This window comes from Bufo gargarizans, chromosome 5, assembly GCF_014858855.1.
Source record: "Bufo gargarizans isolate SCDJY-AF-19 chromosome 5, ASM1485885v1, whole genome shotgun sequence".
NCBI classification, from domain to species: Eukaryota; Metazoa; Chordata; class Amphibia; order Anura; family Bufonidae; genus Bufo; species Bufo gargarizans.
In genome coordinates, this window is record NC_058084.1 from 23,517,556 (window position 1) to 23,539,516 (window position 21,961).

Below are 21,961 nucleotides of genomic sequence, written 5' to 3' on the forward strand. Positions count from 1 at the left end.
GGTCGGATCACGCCCCGGTGACCTTAGAAATAAAGGAAGAGTTTTCGACCCCTCCCAACCCATTATGGAGAGCCAATGACTTTATAATAGCTAATACCAAATACCAGGCAGAAATATCTGCAGCATTGAGGGAATATTTTCACTTTAACGCGGACTCTGTTGCGGATCCCACTATAGTTTGGACCGCCCATAAAGCGTTCATAAGAGGAATCCTTATGAAACTGAGCCATAAACATAAAAGACAGAGGGAAAAGTATCAAAATGATCTTATATCACAAATACAATCTGTAGATGCACTGAATAAGACGTCCCCCTCACTGGAATTATCCGATAAACTGAAAGTTCTCAGATCGCAACTCAGAGAAAGTTTTCTGCACACGTACGAATTAGCACTTAAAAAGACTAATGCTACATACTACTCCCAAGCTAATAAAGCAGGGAAGCTGTTGGCTAGCAGAGTTAAAGCTAAAGCTGTAAAATCAAAAATTGCGTTCCTTTGGGACTCTTCAAAATCCTATAAGCTATATGACCCAAAGGCTATAGCTAATCAGTTTAGATCTTACTATTCTCAGTTATATAATTTACAGGAAGAACCTGGCTTTGTTTCCCCTTCCATTGATGACATTGAAGGTTTCCTGGGATCCCTATCGTTACCCTCCATGGATAAGAGTCAGAGTGAATCCCTTACTGCTCCTGTCACCCCAGCTGAAATATCTAAGGTAATTAAGGGTTTGCCATATCAGAAAAGTCCTGGTCCAGACGGACTTTCAAACTCTTATTATAAGACCTTTTCCGACTATTTGTTGCCACCTCTTCACGCATCTCTGTCCCGTGCCATGGAAAAAGGTAATATGCCTACTGAAATGTTGGAGGCGGTAATTGTGACTTTACCCAAACCTGGTAAGGATCCTTCTGTTCCTCAAAACTTCCGCCCCATTTCTTTACTTAATACGGACCTTAAAATTTATGCAAAAATTTTAGCTTCCCGACTAGCGAACATCATTCCATCTCTGGTGGCCCCTGACCAGGTGGGCTTTGTCCAGGGGCGACAAATCACAGACAACTCAAGAAGAGTATTGAACTTAGTGGATTGTCACCTTGGATGCAGAGAAGGCTTTTGACCGAGTAAACTGGTCGTTTGTCTTCTCTGTACTCCGCAGAATGGGGTTCCCGGAATCTACTATACAAGCTATTCGGGTCCTTTACCCCAACCCCTCAGCCCGTGTATTAACAAATGGTGTATTGTCAGATCCGTTTAGACTTTCTAATGGCACGAGACAGGGATGTCCCCTTTCCCCCTTAATATTTATTTTATCGTTGGAACCATTAGCTCAGGCGATCCGTCAGTCGACCGAGGTGACGGGTGTACAAATTGGAAACAGGCAACATTGTATATCGCTATATGCGGACGGTATTATACTGTCCCTAACAAACCCCAGGAAATCATTAGGAGCAGTGATGGACATCATTCGCTCTTATGGGGCCTTATCATATTATAAGATAAACGAGAGCAAGTCTCAGGCTTTATCGTTGGGGATCCCAGGAGCTAGCTTGTCTCAGATGAAGGCAGAATTCGCCTTAGATTGGCAAGAAGTCATGGTTCAGTACTTAGGTTTTAAAGTGACTACTACCCCCCAGGGACTGTATAAAGCTAACTTCCCTCCCCTGCTGCTTTCACTTCAACCGGAACTTGATAGCATGGCCAAAACAGAGCTATCTTGGTTAGGACGCATTGCTGCGTTACAGCAACATATATTGCCAAAATTATTATATCTGTTCCGAACTATCCCTATTCCTGTTCCAATTTCCTTCTTTAATCTAGCTAACAAGATGTTAAACGCTTTTATTTGGAATAAAGCCAAACCTAGATTGGCGAGAAGTATCATGTGCAGACATAAAAAGTGTGGAGGTTTGGGCATGCCTAACTTGTTTGACTATTATCTAGCCTCTAGAATTAATCAGCTTAGAGACTGGTGGAGTGGTGGAATAGGAAAACATTGGGTGCATATTGAGCAAGCACAAATCCCAGGACGAAATTTACGCGCTCTTCTCATGGCAGCGTTGCACGACGGCTACTCAGGTCTCTATCCCGCTTTTTATGTCTATACTTCAGTGGCTTTGTGGAAAAAATATCATGATTTCAGTCGAGCAGCCCCATCATCAGTGGCACACCTGGCTCCTATAGAAACTCTTCAGTATCTAGCACCGGATTTAAATGTTAAGGTGTGGAAAAATAGTGGACTCTCCACTGTGGCAGACCTGTTGTCAGGTTCGGATCTAAAACCCTTTAAAGATATTGAACAATCTTATAATATTCCTCCACAGGAAGTGTTCTCTTATATCAAAATAAGACACATATTGTCGGGTAACCCGTCCTTTGTCCTCAAGAGTCATACTCATTTGATGGCTCAATGGTCCATCCAAGGACCCATCCACAAAGGGATTAAACCTTTATATATGTTTCTGGGGGACAAGGATAGGTTTTCAAAGACCGCTCCATTCCTAGCATGGGAGACTGCTCTTAAAACAACCTTTTCCACAGCCCAATGGACAGCAGCAAATAAAATTGCTATCTCCACCCTCAAATGCTCCTCACACCTAGAAACTTTTCTCAAAACAACCTTGAGATGGTACTACACCCCTGTTAGGTTACACTCACTTTTTCCAAGTACTAACATAAACTGTTGGAGGAACTGTGGACATAAAGGTACACTGATGCATATACTTTGGCAATGTCCGAATATTTATTCTCTCTGGTCTCGAGTGTTCTCTAAGGTGTCGGGGATCGTAGGATATGTAATTCCTCCAGACCCAGCTCTAGCCTTGCTCTTGGTGGAGTTGGATAAAATTCCATTCAAGTATAGAACTATAGTACTACATCTACTAATAGCTACCAAAATAGCAATAACAAAAAATTGGAAAAGCACTAATATCCCTGACCTTCGAGAGATCATCAGTGCAGTCAGTACCACTAAATCATACGAATATATGATAGCTCACCGAACCTTTCAGGTTGGAAAACATCACTTGAAATGGGATGCGTGGAGGGAGTAGGGTCTGGAGACACAGAACACTAGAAATGGGGTGTAGATGGTGGAATCAAGCATGTAATATGTATGGTCTCGGGCGCAGACTGCACTTGTATAAAATGTGGCAATGAAGACGCGGCACATGTTATGTTATGTTATTTTATTTTATTATATGATTTATTGTATGATTTATTGTATGATTTATTAGTTACATGTTATGACAAACTTTGCTATGGATTACCTTCTGTATGGCTGAGTTTTGTATTTAGACAAAAGAGGAGTACTGTGCTCAGTGACTCTTAATATTGCTTGTAATCTGTATGCTGTTTCAGTCTTGGCATGAGCCTATACTCTGATAATAAAAAACTATTGAAAGTAAAATAGCAGCTGCACGTGTTAGAAAGTGAAAGTAAGTGTAGAGGAGACAATCGCCCATAATGCCGTGTAGCCAGCCAATCCGCAGGTAGCGATCGCCCACTTAGAAAGAGCTCTATAAAACCCTGATCCAGCATGGTCGTCAGAATTTTCCTATGAGCTGAGCATAAGGAGAGAAAATACAGTAATACATTCTGTTAGTGAAACAGTTGGCATACACTATGGCCAACAGACACGCAGTGTTCTGACCAACAATCTAGCTGTACTGGAATGGTTGACTCGCTCTTCTACATAATCTCAGTCGAAAACAGATACACACATCCAGGAATCAGTGGGTTCCTCTGAAACCACGCTTAGTTGGCACGGCCCAGGAACTGCCTATGTGCTCTCATCTGTCCTGAACCTGCCTCTTCCTTTTGCTGCTCCTTCTGCTAGCCAAGTAATGATAGCCAACGGCTCTGCGCTGATTTTCAGCAGCGATAGCTTTGTGAGGACAGTCAGCAGCTACAGGCCAGCCCAGACTTGAAGGAGAGGTCTGCTGTGGACTCCTTTAGGCTAGCAACTACTGATGAAAGTCGGGTCGGAGCATATGTTGAGAGAGGTCAGGGACATGCGCAAGAGACTGGTGAGGGTGACACAAGTGACAAGCAAACATATGTAGATGATGTAGCAGATTGCACTTGAGAGGGGGCATCGTTATCATAAAGGGGCGAGAGTGGCAGCATGCCTGTGAGACAGCAGGGTAGAAGCAGTGGGAGACCTGGAGCCAAATTTTGGAGGGGTACACTGTCTGCTACTCAGGAGACTACCTGTGAGGAACACATTAGCAGTGCACGGGTTCATAAAAGCAGCAACAGGCAGGCATCACACAGTGGTGGAGGGAAAATGCTATACTCAACAGTGTGGGAAGTTTTTGCAAAGTCACTGGAGGATGTTAGCGTTGTGGTATGCAAGATGTGTGGGCAGAAGGTGAGGCGTGACCAGGTTGCTAATGTTGGCACAACAGCTCGGCGTCAACACATGGAGTATCACCATAAACTGGCATGGGAAAACCGTGCCACTCATTTAGTGTTACAGTATGATGCAGCAACTGCTGCATCTCCCGGCAGCCTGCACCCCCTCTACAACAGTCAGGGCTCGTCAACATCAGCAGAAGGAAGCTGTTGTTCCTTCCCATCGACTTCCATGTCGTCTATAGCTCCTGATGCTCCTCCTCCTTCTCCTCATCACTTGTTTTGACAGCAATTGATGACCAAGGTGATTGCAAAAAGACAACAGTATTTGCACACTCATCCAGTGGCGCAGAAGCTGAATGTGCATCTGACCAAGTTACTGGTGCTACAGTCCCTCCCTTTCCATGTAGCCTACCTCCATCAGAGAACTGATGGCTAATGCCCACCCAAGGTGAAGAGTCCCAAGCAGACATTGCAAAAAATCTGTATCAGCCCTGCACATATACATTGAGCAGAAGCTGGGGCAGTCATTGGATCTCTCTATGTCTGGTAGAGTTCACGCCAGCGCTGACATATAAAGTAATAACTATGGTCAAGGACAATATATGTCCTTTACAGCTCTCTGGGTAAATGTCGTTACAGCCCAGGCACATACATAACTTGGCCCAGTCATGGCAATTCCACCTCTGCGTTGTAATCATAGGATTTCTGCACCAATGTGCTCATCTGCCTCCTCATCCGCCACCTTGTCCTCACCTTGCCCTCTATGCACAGTTCACAGTAGTCCTCTATCATATCACATATGCAAAGCTAGGCATTCTGCACCTGGTCAGCCTGGGAGAACAGAGCCAGACCGGGGAAGAACAGCTCAACGTCATAAATAAAGAAATTGAACACTGGCTGTCTCCTTGCCAACTGGAGATGGGAACCATAGATACTGATAACGGGAAAAATATCTTGTCTGTACTGCATCAGGGAGGGCTTATCAATGCACCCTGATTGTCACTTGTCTTCAATCTCTTTGTCGCTTGGTTCCTCAAGTCTTCCACTGAAGTGCAAGAGCTGTTAAAAATGTCCAGGAAACTGTGAATGAACTTCAGTCACTCTTACCGGGCAAAACACTCCCTCCATGAGCAGGGCCAGTGCAAGGATTTTTGTCAACACAAGCAAATCTACATTTTGGCGCCCCCCCATCATTTTACATTTCTGCCCCTCATGATTCATATCCATTTCTTGCCCCCCCATAATGTCACATTTCTGCCCCTCATGATTCATGTCCATTTCTTGCCCCCCCATGTGCCAATATCATAGTCCTCTCCCCCTTCCCCCTAATGTGTCAGTATCAAGTGCCTCTCTCCTCCCCCCTCCATGTGCCAGTATCATGGCGCCAATAGCCCCCCTCCCCCGTGGCAGTAAAGTTACAGCCCGGTATTAAAAAAAAACACAATTTTATACTTACCTCCATGTCAGCGATGCGATGCAGGCCTGTTTCCTCTTCCTGTGTTCCCACCAGCCTCTAGTCTTGAAGATTTGGTGCTCGTGTTCTTATTTAGCTTGTCTTTCAGAAAAGTTTATGATGGGATTCGAACCCACGACTTCTACTGTAGATAACTTTGATACCTAGTGTACAACCATACACATGACAGTTGACCCAACACACCCAGCTCTGCTACATCCATACACGGGGCAGCTGTCATGTGTATGTACACTAGGTATCATAGTTATCTACAGTAGAAGTCATATATATATATATATTTTTTTTAATTATTATTAAGTAAATGGCTATACAGCTCTCATAGCTGTGTGAGTAAGTGCCTTGCCTCTGATGTGAAAGGTTGTGAGTTCGAATCCCAGGAGAAACTTTTCTGAAAAGATATGCTAAATGAGATTTAAATGCACCAGGGTCTCGTAGCTCAGAGCATGAGTTGCTAAGGCTGCTCTGTGCTCAGAGCATGAGTTGCTAAGGCTGCTCTGTTAGTGAGGGCAGACGGGCTGCTCAGCAAACAGGCTCAGCCCCCCCCCCCCCTTCTCTGCGCCCTCAAGCAGCTGCTTGGGCTGCCTTATGATAGAGCCGGACCTGTCCGTGAGCTACAAAGGCAAAATGCTCTTCGCCAACATCGCCTGATGTGCGACATTTCCACCCACTGGAACTCCATATGTTAGACCGCCCGTACGAGCAGAGGAGACGGTCAATTATTTCCTAATGTAGCAGACGGACAGGTTTAATCCCCGGTGTAATTTTGCATCGACCGGGTCCGCAGGAGCAACACATGAGTTACGGTGGGACGATGGGGGTAGTAGTTCATTTACTCACGGTTAGCAGAGCCTCCATGGGCTGGCGTGCAGTGATGGGGAAGACAGCACTAAATCCTCCGGGGCACTCTCTATTGCAGGGAACAACAGCCAGATGGAAGTTGAAGTGCCCTTGAAGGTAATGGGTACGCTTATGGTGCTTTCGTGGCTGGGCCCCTGTGTCCGTGATGCCAGCACCGTAAGGTGCAAATGTTGAGAGTAGTAGAAAGGATGATTGTAATGAAAACAGTTCAACTTTTACTGAATCAGTGGTCTCAGGACAGTTGGTAAAGCACATTTATATATCAAAGGTAATAATCCACATGTTACTTTAGCTGAGATCCTTATAGCATGTCTGGCAATTGTCAGTTGATGAGTTTTCTCAAGACTCTAGCTTTAACAGGCAAAATGCCTATTCTTGCTTAAATAGTTTTGCACTAAGTCCCCTTTCTAGCACTCTAGGTACTGAATATAATGTTTTCCTATTTATCTTGAGTAATCCAATAAGGGCATTCTCCCTCGTGGCAGGCAAAATCTCTGCTACATTATTTGATGCAGGGTGCTCCCCTGAAAGATTTAGGTCCACTATATTTTGTTAAAAAGGATAATTCTGCACACTAATCATCCAATCGTGTCCAGGTAGCTTTAAGTTCCTCCTGGTCACTGGTGCTGGTAAAGTCCCTTGGCCAGACTCAGATCTAATCTTCACTAGACTTGCTCTATATTCATACTTAGACATACTGTCTTGTAATGGGCTGCAGTAAACTCTTGGTTTGTCCTCTCCAGGCTTGATCAGGGCTCAGAGGGAAGAAAGGCAGCTACATTGTGGAACTTACCTGTTCTCCTCCTTCATTAACTATCATCTCTAACCTCAACTACAGTGACTACTTCCTCCTACTCTCTCTAATTCAGAAAACCCCAAGCTATCTATAGTATGTGACAATGCCAGCCTGATATTGGGATAATACAATACATTAAATAAGACAGCAGCAAAAGTTTAAAGTGCCCACATATAGCACATAGTGGAACACTGCAATTGTTATCTAAGCCAGTGGCAACTCATGCATGACACCTGCCATTTGCTCAGGCCCTTTGAGGAGACCACTCAAAAGGGGTTGTCCGGGTTCAGAGCTGAATCCGGACATATCCCCCTTTTCCCCTACTCAGCCTCCCTTCATGTTGTGATGCTCTTCTTTGCCCTGCACTGGTGGTGTTTCCACAGGGAAATCTAGGCAGAGGCTTCCTTTTTACAAGCTAGGGCAGAGCTGAAGCCTACCCATTAGTGGGGGTAATGTCACTGGGAACAATGGTGGGCAGAAGCCTCCGCCTAGCAGTTTTCAAATGTAAACAAAAAAACTCTGATGTTCATGTCAGGTGGGCCAGAGGGGTGGAAATGGGGATGGCTGCCTAAGCCCTGGGAGGATGAACTGGCAAAGGACGAGGAGGAGGACATAAACGCCCAGGAATTTTATACTTAACTACAGATGTAGCAGGGTTAGCACTCAAACTCTTAACTCAAATTTCTTAAATCATTGTGTTAGCTTGAAACAAAATCCATTGAAAAACAATTAAAGGTGTTTGCTTAGATTAGATAACACATCTTAGAAATCTCAGAAAACAGGAGTGTTAACTTTACTACAACAGTAGGTCGTTTATCTGCCCAAGCAACAGGAGACAAGCAGGAGTAGCTGGAGAGTGACGATGAAGACGATGCAGATGACCCTGACAGACCGTGGCAGTATGCAGTGGAAATGGAGGCAGGGAAGCCCTCTGAGTCCCTTGTGCAAATTGCCAGATGCATGCTATCATGATTGTGTAGTGACAGCCGCATTATCAGGATTTGGCAGGGTGACTACTGGCTATCCATATTGTTAAACCTTCGCTTCTGGTCAAAAATGGGTGCATTGTTTATCTGAGAGGGCTTCAAAAATAGACTACTATGGAGACATGCTGTGTAGTCAGTTGGTCTCTGCCTATGAGTGCCATTGTCTGTCCTCAGAAAGTTGTGACCGGGGGGACCCTCTGTGCTCCCGCTCCAGTGCCATGACTGGGGGGAGGGCAGGAGCAGCTCTAGATCCAAATGCAGCAACTTCAGTCTGGAGTCTATGATGAGTAGTTTTCTTCAGCCACCTTCTGAACAAACCACCCAGCAGCAGGACATGTAGCAGAAGGTAAACTAGCAGGTGGTGGCATACTTGGACGGCACCCTGTCACCCATGATACAAGATCCCCTGGACTACTGGGCATGCAAAACTGAAGTATTGACGTAACTGACCAAGTTTGCCATGGTCAGTGGCCTACCTCCAATAGAGACAGTCCACATAGCTGCTATGGCTCCCGTGGGTAACCAAAGGCACTATCCCCTAATTATACTCATTATTGTCCAGCTCCAATGAACGTATCCCTACCATCAGTAGAGAAAGCTAAAAGACCTGTGATAAAGGTCCTGTACATTTAGTAAAATAACTGCACAAAGAATGGTATAGTACCAAAGGTTAGATAGGAGCCTCTGCCAGGACATAAGATGACATCATCTTCAGCATCACAGGTCCTTCACATTAGTAAAGGATCTGCACAGAGCTTCATATCCCATTTTTTCCTCACTCATGTCTGGTCTAAAAAAGTGGGCGTTGCATGGGCAGAGAAGGAGACAGGCCGGCAGGCTCATCTCGATTACCATTTTCTATGCCTGTTTTAGGCATAGAAAATGGTCTAAATGTAAGACAAAACATCAGGGGCCCAGGCCCTGAATGTTTTAACCTAGCAACGCCCCTGCTGTAGTCTCCCTGTAGTTAAACTTCCAAGCCTTCACACTGAGATTGGGCCACCTAGTGGGAAGAATATGATTAGGCACAGTGGCCTGTGTATAAGTGATTTATCATGATTAGTGACAAATTCATTCGGAACAAATCAAGTTTATGCCGAACTTTGGCAAAGCTGCTGAAATGCATTTTTCAAAACTTCACTCAACTCCATTAACCAATTAAGGAGGAGTCCAAGAAGTCGCAATGGTGGACAAGACTATCTGGTCCCTCCACCAGTCCAGGAGGAGGTTAGCATATGATGTGGCATAAGGATTTCCCATTGCTGTCCCCCTGAGCTGGTGGAATAAACAGGGGTTATAAATAAAATAAATTGGGTAAGAACAAATGAGAGAATAGGACTCAACCGCCTTAATGCCCAAATCATATGGGATGGAACTGTACTCACTTCTACAACAATGTCATCAGATGGGATACCCTCAATCTTTTATAGTAGATTCTCTAGCATACGGCAGAAAAGAAGTAACGAATGTCCTCAAAATATGACCAATATACGGGGGCGGAGCCTGGCTGCTGGCGTGGATGGCTGTGTGAGAGAACTGCTCCTCCACATCCTAACATCTACAGCTTAATAAGTAGCGGTGACCAGACCAAAAATGGTCAAATATGGCAGAGATAGGGGACTAGACCTCCCAGACAAGTCCTCACTCGCCGGGACCTGGCGCTAAGATGGCGTCGGTGCACATGAAGGAGACGGAAGTAGAGGACTCCGGAGAAGAGAGTGAACGTGGCGGCACAGCAGAGGAACAAGATCCGACACCAGTGTCTAAATCCTGCCTCGCCAAAGTGGTCAACCAAGTGCTGGATAAAGCGTTGAGACCGGTCCTAACTGAACTGGCCGATATTAAAACCGAAATCTCCCAAGTTGGATACAGGTTCGAGGCCCTAGAGCAAGCGACACAAGAGCTCAGATCGCATGCAAACGGAGTGACAGAGTGCCTTAATGGTCACGCCGAGGAACTTAATAGAGCCTTCTTGCTGTTAGAAGACCAGGAGAACCGAAGCAGACGGCGTAATATTCACATAAAAGGTCTTCCCGAAACTTGGGCGACTGAATCTCTGCGTACGGTGGCTATGGAGATATTCGCGAACATCTTAGACTCCGACTCTGCTACATCAATAGTCATTGAGCGCATCCACAGGGCGCTGAGACCTCAGTCGAGACCCAACGAGAGACCAAGAGATGTGGTCTGTGGTTTGCTGTCCTTTGTGGACACGGCGCGCATCATGGAAGCGGCTCACGCTAAAGGACAGATCACATATGGCGACTCAGACATCGCTCTATATCAAGACATCGCGCCCTCGACACTAGCAAAAAGGCGCATACTTAAACCTTTACTTGATTCGCTCCGAAAGAAAAAGATCCCATATAGCTGGATGTACCCGTTTGGACTCTGCATAAACAAGAATGGAAAACACATCGTAGTCCACACACCCAAAGATTTGGATAAAGCATGGGAACATATAGAAATACAGCCCATGGACATACCTACATGGCTGCCGGTGAGCTATCCGACGTCGCTGCAGAAACTGCCGCAACTGGAGCCATGGAGAAAAGTTCACAGTTCCAAGCCTGGGAAACTGACCAAGCATCTGTCGGGATCCGCTGAACTCCCAACCTGAGGACCTCCATGCTGAACGCGGGTCCAGTATGGTTTTTCGGGACACGAGAAGGTTCTTGATTATCCCGATCTTGTACAGTTATGTTCGCATGCGCACTTACTTTAGCCTGCATTCTATGTGTAGTGGAATATTCCACCTCTCTACAGTAGTAGGCTACGCGACTCAGTCGCAATACTTATCATGGGCTCATGATAATCATTATCTTAATTAAGTGTTCTGGTACCCTTGTACCGCGTTTAACTATAACTTTCAGTTCAAAGTTTAGATGCGAATGTCTATGTTATCTTCACTGCGTGCTGTCCTGAAAAGTCGCGGGCGTGAATTCTGGGACACGTATGCGAATTAATAATCCCTTTAGCTGATCACGGGTGAGAACCGGATCAGGCTGCTTAGCGTGCCCAGGCTCCATGTTTCCGACTTATTTTTAGTAAGTACAGACTTTACTACATTCACCTGATCTATGAGGTCTGCATAATGGAGATGGAGTGCAAAAACAATTTGCAAGTTATGTCATTAATAGATCTTAATGCCAATTTTCTAACTTAGTCTGTAAAAACGACCTAGAAGACCATTAGTAGTAAGCGACTATTTAGTATCTTTCCGACGCGATTATTGAGAGGCCCAGAGAATTGCGGATGGAAGCATACATGTAAGATGCTCAATATGCGATTAACTACTATTGATGCGATTAACTGTTATTTAATTCGATCTCTCCCTACTTAGTGCGCTACACACTCTTGCGCAGACTTAAAACAAGTCCCCCCTTCTCCCCCCCCCTCCACTTTAAGCCTTGTTCAGTTTAATTGCCCACATATGCGAATATACTCACCTTCTGGGCAGCAGTTCATGTCTAATGCCGACTATAGGAAGATTTGATGCATGTATACAGGGACCCTGTCATTGACTCATCTTCGGCCAAATCCCGTGTATCACAAAAACTTCTTAGCAAACTACACAAGAAACTGCACAAACTACGTCTAGTAGATGTATGGCGCAGCCTTTATCCCACGACCAAGGACTTCTCTTTCTATTCAGTTCCACACGGAACGTATCAGCGACTTGATCACATATTGACGTCTGCATCTCTTCTTCACTCTTTTAGGTCAGCGGAGATAGGAACCATCACTTTATCTGACCACGCTCCTTGCTCGGCGACCTTCACCCTGGCCTCTCTACCAAAAAGGAACTGGAGTTGGAAGCGAAACAAATCCCTCCTGAATAATCAGCTGCATCTGAATCAGGTCAGGGCTCAGTTGATGGAGTACTTTGCGCTTAACTCACCCACACACAGCTCTCAACCTATTGTCTGGGAAGCCCACAAGGCATTTATTAGAGGTTGTTTCATTTCCCTGGGTACCAGAGTCAAAAGGGAACAGCAACGAGCAGTAGATACACTGTTAGCTGACATAGCGACAATTGAAAGAAAACATAAGGCCACACAGCGGAATGAGCATCAAATAGCATTGACAGAACTCAGACTTAAGCTACGGGACCTACTTAGCCACAGAGTAGCGAAGCAACTGATGAATTTTCAGCATAAGGTCTATGCCCATGGAGATAAGGGGGGAAAACTGATGTCATCCTTGCTTAAGAAAACTAAAAACATTACTCATATCTCCTCTATAAAACAGCCAAATGGCAATGTGACCAGCGACACCCCAGAAATAGCTAGGACCTTTAAAGAGTTCTACTCGGAACTATATAACCTACGCCAGATAGGTTCCCCTGAGAAAGAGCTTCAAAGGGAACGCCATATTAGGAACTTCCTGGATTCTTTACATCTCCCAAAACTAACACTAGAAAATTCAAATAGCCTTATTAAGCCAATTTCACCTGAAGAACCGCTTAACATCCTCAACACTTTCCCACCTGGGAAAAGCCCAGGCCTCGATGGCCTGCCTTTATTATACTGCAAAAAACTGCAAGACATCTTAGTTCCCAGGTTCACAGAAGTCTGTAACGCACTTATGCAAGGAGGCTCTATGCCCAAACAGACTCTCGAATCCCACGTCACCTTGATCCCTAAAGAAGGGAAGGACCCCCTGAGCTGTGGAAGCTACCGTCTGATTTCCCTCTTGAACTTGGACCTAAAATGGTGGGCTAAAATTGTAGCATGTAGATTGGGCAAGCTCCTACCAAGCTTGATAGGTCATGAACAATCAGGATTTATCCAAGGTCGAGAGGGAAAAGACAATTCCCACAGGATATTTCACGCTATAAATATAGCTCACAGGAAAAAGATGCCCCTGGCTCTATTAAGTATAGACGCTGAAAAGGTGTTTGACAGAGTCAACTGGTTGTTCATGAAGTTGACTCTGCAACGCTTTGCCTTCCCAGACACTTTCACAAAAGCGATATTTACCCTTTACCAAAATCCGTACGCTAGATTAAAAGTTAACGTACACTGTCACCATCTTTCGCTATAACAAACGGAACCAGACAGGGATGCCCTCTGTCCCCCTCACTTTTTATTTTAGTGATAGAAACACTACTTCAATTAGTTAGGCAATCCCCTGATATACCTGGAGTTCAGTACGAAGGAAAGGAATTAAAATGTACTGCGTTCGCAGATGATCTACTATTTTTGGTGGCGAACCCGGAGAAAGGGCTAGACCCACTAGTGAAAAGCATAGACCGCTATAGCTCCCTATCGGACTTTAAAGTCAACCATACCAAATCAGAGATACTGAACATCTCTATACCAAGATCCAAAATCACCCCCTTGCAAGCACGATTCCCATTCAATTGGGCCAAAGGACCCATTAAATACCTGGGAATATTGATCCCTAGCGACACTAATGATCTGTACCAGCATAACTATACCCCCCTCTTAGGAGAATTACAACGCATACTACAATCTTACAATCTCCCTTACTTGTCCTGGATGGGACGTAAAAATATTTTGAAGGCCTATGTGATGCCAAAGGTTCTATATGTGATGCAACTAGTCCCGATATGGCTCCCTAAATCGTTTTTCAAGAGTGTGCAGAGTATGTTCTCTAAATACTTATGGAGTGGCAGAAAACCCAGGATATCCCATGAAACCTTGACAAGACACAAAGAGAAGGGAGGTTTAGGCTTACCAGATGTAACTCGGTACTATAAAGCAATCCAGCTTAACAGGTGGTTGGAGATGGTGAACCCAAACAGGCGCCCGGACGTACAGGCCATTTGTCGCCACAGCTTGGGAACACACTTCCAGAAACACCTATGGCTACCTGACAGACATATTCAGAAAGAAATAACTGTAGACCCACTGGTACGAGGTATATGAGAGGTCTGGAAGGAAACACGGAAAACATTAGCACCTGACCCATCCCCCCTATTGCCGGTTAGCCTACTGCCTGACCTCCTAGACTGTGACGCTAGTACCAATAAACATATATGGAACTCTCTAAACTATATAAAATTAGGGGAAACCACTCCTAACATAGAGTCCTATATCCTAGAGGCACTTTCTTCCTCAATTACGAAAGCACCAGGATTTTTCCTTGTAAAACCACATATTAGAGCTGTGTGTGGGGAGATGAAGAAGCGGTACCCTCTCCAGAGGCCCTTGACTGATTTCGAGAAGCTAATACAATCACCACTTATCGCTGCTAGAAAAGTTTCAAAACTCTACCAGGTGGTGGGAGGCGAGGGTGAACTTCGGAGGCCAATTTATATCAGAAAGTGGGAGAGAGAGTTAGATAAGATTATAACTGACACTGAGTTGAGGCAAATATTGAGATGCTCTCATGGTTTTTCTCGCTGCATTCGCCTACAGGAGAGTCATTATAAGCTTCTGACGAGGTGGTACAAAACTCCAGATTTCCTCTACAAGAGAGGACTGACACCTACAAGGGAATGCTGGAGATGCGGAACTGATGTGGATTCTTTATCAGACATCTGGTGGCACTGCCCTAAGATCAAACTCTACTGGAAAGAGATTGAAGCGTTAATCCAAAAACTAACAGCTACAAACTTTAAGCTCACTCTAGAAATTGTGATACTGGCACTGCCAACACCCCAGTATTCACCCTCAAAAAAGAATCTTATCTCGCACATCATAGCTTCGGCCAAAGCATTAATCCCTCTGCATTGGCTAGATTTCCACCCTCCAACTGTACAGGAGATGAGAGCTAAGATGACTCAAATTTGCAGGTTTGAAGAAATGACCAGCTGGATCGACAGAACGCATGACCAATTCATTAAGGTCTGGAGCCCTTGGAGAGATCTGACGTAGATGGATCATAGCCGAAAGGTGACGATGTCGCCTATATTTGCGACGTGGCTGCCTAGTAGCATCCCCCCCCCTCCCTCTCCCCCTCCATCCTTCTCCCTCTCCCCCCCTCTACTTATATCTCTTTCTACCTTCTTCTTTTATTTGTTTTCTTTACCTCTTTTTTCCTCCTTCTTCTCCTGTTAAGTATTACAACGATACTGTGAAGTATTTGAGACCAGTCTAGAGTATGCTGGAGGAGACTCTACTTTGCTCTCATATAGTGCGGACTGGTACTATATGTACTTGAATGCTGGTATTTCCATGTATTGTTACCTTTTGCTCTCACTTATGTACCATCCTAATGCTTCTTTGTTATGTGATTATACAAAGAAAATTGATAAATAAAGAATTTATAAAAAATAAATAAAACATATGACCAATATACATGCTGACAGATAGATCTCACCACTGATATGAAGGGTTTAATGTCCTTGTGATAAAAAATTTAGCTGTTTGGGGACACGAGGAAGACATGGACATACAGCTAGGGCCATTAAGAAGTGCCTAACACATTTCCCAATAATTTAAATGGTCAAATATAACCAGGTTAACCCCCTCAACTGAAGATTTTGTAACACTGGAGTCATATCTATCAAGATGCTACAACACGTGAAGTTTAGATGGTGTGTACCCTTGGTGTCTAATGTTTACATTTTCTTAGTTACAATATCCAAGGAATTATCTATTAGAACTTGTGGTTCCTATAAGGGGGCATCCTAACAGTCTCTGGTCACAAATTAGTAAACAGGCCCTCACCTGGTGGTTTAGAACGTTCAGTTGCAAGACTGATCAATACATCAAGGTGTCCAAAATCCTGTTTCTTCAGGCCAAGTTCCATGCATCTTTTAAAATCATTATGTTTTTTTGAAAGTTGGCAAGCATGTGTACTGCACTTTAATGCAGCGGCAGCTGAGACTTCCCTGCCAGCCTCCTCTTTATTGATGCGCCCACTGTCTCCAGAAGGGAGGAGTAGTGAGCAGGACCTCACAATAGTCTTGTTTCTCATTGGCTAAGGCACATTGCATTGTGCTGGACCACCAGCAGCAAATACAGAACACAGAAGGAACAAACCAAACACACACAAGAAAGAAATGGACATTGGGCCCCCTTAACTTGCGAGAAAGCCACCACTTTCTATGATACAAATAGTCCCTTTAAACCACTAATTCCAAGAACAATAACTTTTTTACTTTTCTCATCAGATGAGGGTACCCTAAGCCATATGAGGTGTTTTTTTTTGTGGGCCAAGTTTTATTTTTTACAATATTTTTTCTTGAAAATACATAACAAAAAGCCCTATTCTGTTGCATAATTAAAAAATTCACCTATTCTTATTTACACTATATTATACTTTTAGTAGATGAGACATTGGTATAGTGACTCAGTGAAGACAACTGTTCTATGTATGCCTGGATTCAAGGAGAAAGGAGACATTTGCGCTGAGATCACTTTTAACGTACATCGGATAAACTACAATGATAGCTCATCAATATGAGATTAATGAGGGTCGGGGGTTCCGCTGGTGAGCAGCATGAACAGGCCAAGGCACTTGGTAACTGTTTAGTCCTCTTCGTAGGTCAGTGACATCATATTCATTAATCACATACCCTAGGCGCAGCTCAGCCCTATCCAAGATGAGATGAGCTGTCATACCAAGCACAGTCATTATTAAGTGGATTGTGACGTGCTTGGCAAGCAGCAATGAGATCTCAAACCTGACTATAGGTCATCAATATGCTTGGAGTCAAATCCATATTAGATTTGATTCTTGGTAATGTAAAAAATACTAGTCTGTACCTTTGGAATGATGTAGCCTCTGAACTTGATGTCTTCAGTGATGGCATGGAAAAGTGCAGTTGGAACTAGGTCAAGAACTCTCTGGATTTCATGGATGACAGCATTTGTATATGCCAGCTGGGGCTTGTCCATCATCTCGGGGAGACGCAAAGACTTGGTTACCTCGTCTATCTCCTGCTGAACTTTAGCTGTGAGGAAAAGATCAGATCAGCCAAGTGAGTAGTCAGATTAGAACAATAGTGGATTATAATGAGGACACAGAGTTTCTCGGCAGAGAGGGATGTTTTTTTGTTTTTGTTTTACCTTGAATTGCAGCAAAGAAAGTTACAAAACTAATATATTCAGTGATACCTGCAAAGATATAGTAAGGCAGATGACCAAATATATGCTAGTCATGATCTGGAGCCTGGAGCTTCAAGGATCAGAGTCAGAGTGAGAGTGACCGTATTAATGAGTCTAGGGTTTCTAACAGCTAAGGGGTCTGGTCTGGAGTCTCTGTTTTCTTATATATTGTGGTGAATAGCTTTGTGACGGTAGGCAAAATGGCATCAAATGCAGTCAGAGAGAGTAACATGGAAGTCCATTTTGAATAGCGCTTTGCCTGTTTTTATTTTGCTACACCAAAATAATTGTGTAGTTTGAAAGTTGGCGAGTATGGGCACTGCCATCCCTACAACCTGCTACCGTCTTAAATGCCAAACCTATGTGTGATACCAGCATGCCTTCTGTTTTCAGGTCCATTGATTAGGTTCTATTTAACTGTTATGTATTATATTTCATGCAGTGTGCCTGGTTGACCAGCAGGTAGCAGTGTTCTTGACAGAGAGTACCTTTAGATAGAATGGAACTTATCATTCCATTCCCCCCTTCCGTTTGGGCAGAAGTGTGCTAGTCCTGCTTCCCACCAAGGGAGGGGTTGCAGGAAGCTGGATAGAGAGTTGAGTTTTAGAGTCCAAAGGGACCAGACATGGTGCAGTGAAGGGAGCATTCCCCCCTCCTGCTGCAGGAGACCTGGGGAAGCAGCTTTCAGAGCACCAAGGCTCCAGACTGAGTATTATTAAGGGGGGCAATTGCGAAAGGCACTCCACTCAACGGTGCCAGAACTGCTAGAAAGTCTAGTAACCATATTGCAGCCAGAGAATAGCACTGCAGAGCGATAAAGCAAAGCATTCAAGTTTAAATCTAAGTTTACCATTAGCCTGCTGGAGCCAAGAGAAAGTTCAAGGATTATTTGGATGGCACAAGTTTATTGTAAGTTTTTTTCAAGTGAAAACCATTAAACTTCACCAAGTCTGGACTTTATTTATTCCTCCAACTGCAATTCCTTTTTTGTGATGAAGCCTAACCCCTGGGAGTGACGGTATCCAGGTAAGAGCACCGTGACACAAACTATCATGGCCACATCACCACTAGCCATTCCTAAAGACTGGGTCTTTATCACCCCTGGGGAGCAGCCCGTTGAAATTGTTTAGCCTTTACATTCAGACCCCAGACAGGTTCTGTCTCCTCGCATAGCTCTGCCTCTCTAGTGCCCACTTTACTAGCCAGAAATGGAGTCACAAGCCCCCCACCAACCTGCCTATCAGTCCAAAAAATCAAGACCCAAAAAGAGTATATAACAATTATCTTAGCAAACTACTCAGGGAAAGTGTTCAGTGAACCTGAACTGCAAAGTTCGGATCTGTACCGAACTTTGTGAGTTCGGGTATCTGGACCTGAACCCGAACACCTTGTTGAAAAGCTGCAGGGAAGCCAATCAAAACAAATCTATGCGTCCCTGCTCAAAATAATCTCTACGCAGGTGTGTGGTCTCTCTCTAAATATAACAAAATCTCCAAACAAGACCTGGATAAATATTAAAACATAACTTTTACTAATTATGATAAAAATAGTATAAATGGATTGTGGTAAAATATAGAAATTACAGTATGCGCCTATGGACGATATTGGAATGGTCTAGAAGCACGGACTCTGTCTATGCAGTATCGTCTTTTGAAGATCTTGAGGAAGCTAGTGCTTGTATCATGGATGTTTCCCAACAGACATGGACTACAATGCCCTAGATGAATACCCTACCTACAAATGGGGTAGGGGGCTAGTAGTCCCTGCCTAACAGTATACAGAGCACCAGCCCTGATAGGGCGACCCCGTCAGGAACCTGTCCCTAAACGGGACTCCTCAGGGGATATTTAAGTGGAGAATGTGCTATAAAAAAAAGGAGAGTAAAAAACATCAATTGGTTTCAATATAAAATTTAGAACCCCTCAGTTGTTTTCAAGAGGAGCTATAAAAGATATATATAACATGGTGTGTGCAACAATAAAACACTCACCTTTTAGTAACAAGTAGTGCAAGCGCAATGAGGACAAAGTTAAATGTCCCAAGCAATGGCATCAAAAAGGACAGTGGTCCGTACCTTGGTAGGTGGATTAAGAAATTGTGGGGAAATGTCCCCAACAATTCCTGGTCACAGCTGGTCTGACTGAGGAGGTGAACGCTGTTGTTGGCGCCACACTCTTTTTTAAAAGCCTCCCTACTTCAGCCCTAACTAAGCCCCACCCAGTGGCGTACCGCCCATAGAGGCAGACCACGCCACTGCTATGGGGCCCGCGGCACTGGGGGGCCCGTAGCGTAGAGAAGGCCCCGCCCACCCGGTTTGGCCCCGCCCACCCGGTTTGGCCCCGCCCACCCGGTTTGGCCCCGCCCACCCGGTTTGGCCCCGCCCACTCATGACGGGCGGGAGAATCGGCTCGAACTTCGCCGTCGGCCGTCACCCCACCAGAGTCAGTGCCTGCCCTGCCCTAAGCTGAGGAGAGACGAGCTGACAGACTGAGCCAGAGGGAGGAAGTGGCCCTGGGGAGACGTGAGCAGGCAGGTAAGTGTGCCAGGTATGTGGACGAGCTGTCTCCCGCCCCTCTGCTGCAGAATCCGCTCTCTGCTCCTCCCGCTGTGGAACTTTTCTGTGTGCAGCCACGCTGACTTCAGCCGGGATGGCTACCTGCACTTTCTTACTTGTCCCTGTTTCAGTGCGGGTTCCTTCAGGCTACGTCTCCTCCTCCCAGCAGGGCTGGTCTCCTGCTCAAGTGCTCATGCAGCCCCCTGGACACATCGGGCTGGGGCCCACCACTGGCACAAGGACTCTGTGGGGGCAGGTGCCCACAGCAATGGCAAGGATGGGGCAGGTACCCACAGCAAGGGCAAGGATGGGGCAGGTACCCACAGCAAGAGCAAGGATGGGGCAGGTGCCCACTGCAAGGGCAAGGATGGGGCAGGTACCCACAGCAAGAGCAAGGATGGGGCAGGTGCCCACTGCAAGGGCAAGGATGGGGCAGGTGCCCACCTCTAAGGCAAGGAGCCACTGGGCAGGTGCCCACTGCAAGGGGAAGGACTAATATGGCAGGTGCCTACTACTAGGTCAAAGAATGGGCAGGTGCTAATCGCTAGGGCAAGGAGCTACAATTGCTATGTGAGGGAAATTACCAACCGCCCCCCCCCCCCCCCCCGTGGAGGCATCAGGAACGACGTGGGAGAAATAATAGGGAGGGGGCATGACAGGTGGTGGGATGGGCCTGGGATGGGTAGTGGGCGGAGTTAGGGGCCCAATTCAGATTCTTGCTATGGGGCCCAATGACTTCTATGTACGCCCCTGGCCCCACCTCATCCTGTCCTGCTGTGCAACACAAATGAAGCGCGTTTCGCAGCCAGAGTGGAGGGGAAGTCATGTGATCAATGGGGCCGGAAGAAACATTGTAGAGCGGACACCGAGTGTACCCTAAGAAACCTAGGGATGCTCAGATCAACTGATTACATCGCTGATAACATATCACTAAACTAAGATAAGGCTCAATGGCCAAATATAGGATTTATGGCACAAATAGAGGACGGGATTAAATGGCATACTAGCAAAAAATAAAAATGCAAATAGCAGCCGTGTACTGGTATAGGGGAACAAGCAAAAAATAAACAAAAAACAAAAAAGGGGAGAAGGAAAAAAGATATATATGCACACGAGAAAAACAATGCCCACATTTATTAACCTGGGTCCCAAGGTTCGCAGGTACATACAATCATAGTCATCATTTTTGTTTATATGAAACAACTATAATTACGTTTTTCATTGAGACCATTGGGATGCACAGTTTTTAAATAAAAAATCCACTTTGCTTCACGCTGTAGGACTTTTCTATCCCAATTGCCTCCCCTCCCTGATTGTTTGATTAGATCAATACCCATAAATTTTAAACAGTCAGTCCTTCCTTCATGTTCATTTCTCACATGGCATGATACCGAGGTGTCTCTTTGATTGGGAATATCTCCTACATGCTCCCCAACTCTGCCTCTCAGCTCCCTGGTAGTCTTTACAATGTATTCTTTTTCCACAAATACATATTATCTTATAAATGACACCTTTGGATTTGCAATTGATCATGTCTCAGATCTCAAATACTCTGTCGGTAACATTACTGTTGAATGTCTTACCACAGGACATGTATTTACAAGTAACACAACCACCACATTTAAAACACCCCCTGATGAACCTATTCAGCCAAGTTTCAACTGTCGGTGGTGTTAGAAAATGGCTGTTCATTACGTTATCACGGATACTCATGACTCTTCGATAAGTGATACCTGGATGATCTTTAATGAATGTACAGATATCAGGGTCCATCAGCAAGATGTGCCAGTATTTGGAAACGATGTCTCTCACACATGGAGCAGCTTCATCAAATGTAGTTATAAGCCGAATCTCTTGTTTATTTCCATTATTGTCATCATCTGCGGATGTGCCTTGTTTTATAGGGGTAA

General features: G+C 45.0%; 1 protein-coding gene across 1 annotated transcript in view; it reads right to left on the minus strand.

Annotated features, from left to right (window-relative positions):
* LOC122939282 (cytochrome P450 2C25-like) overlaps positions 1 to 21,961 on the minus strand; it is a 123,772-nt gene that overhangs the window by 20,277 nt on the left and 81,534 nt on the right. The window contains exon 8 of the mRNA XM_044295355.1: positions 17,156 to 17,343. Within this exon, the coding sequence (XP_044151290.1) occupies positions 17,156 to 17,343 (188 nt within the window). The remainder of the gene's footprint in view (positions 1 to 17,155; positions 17,344 to 21,961) is intronic.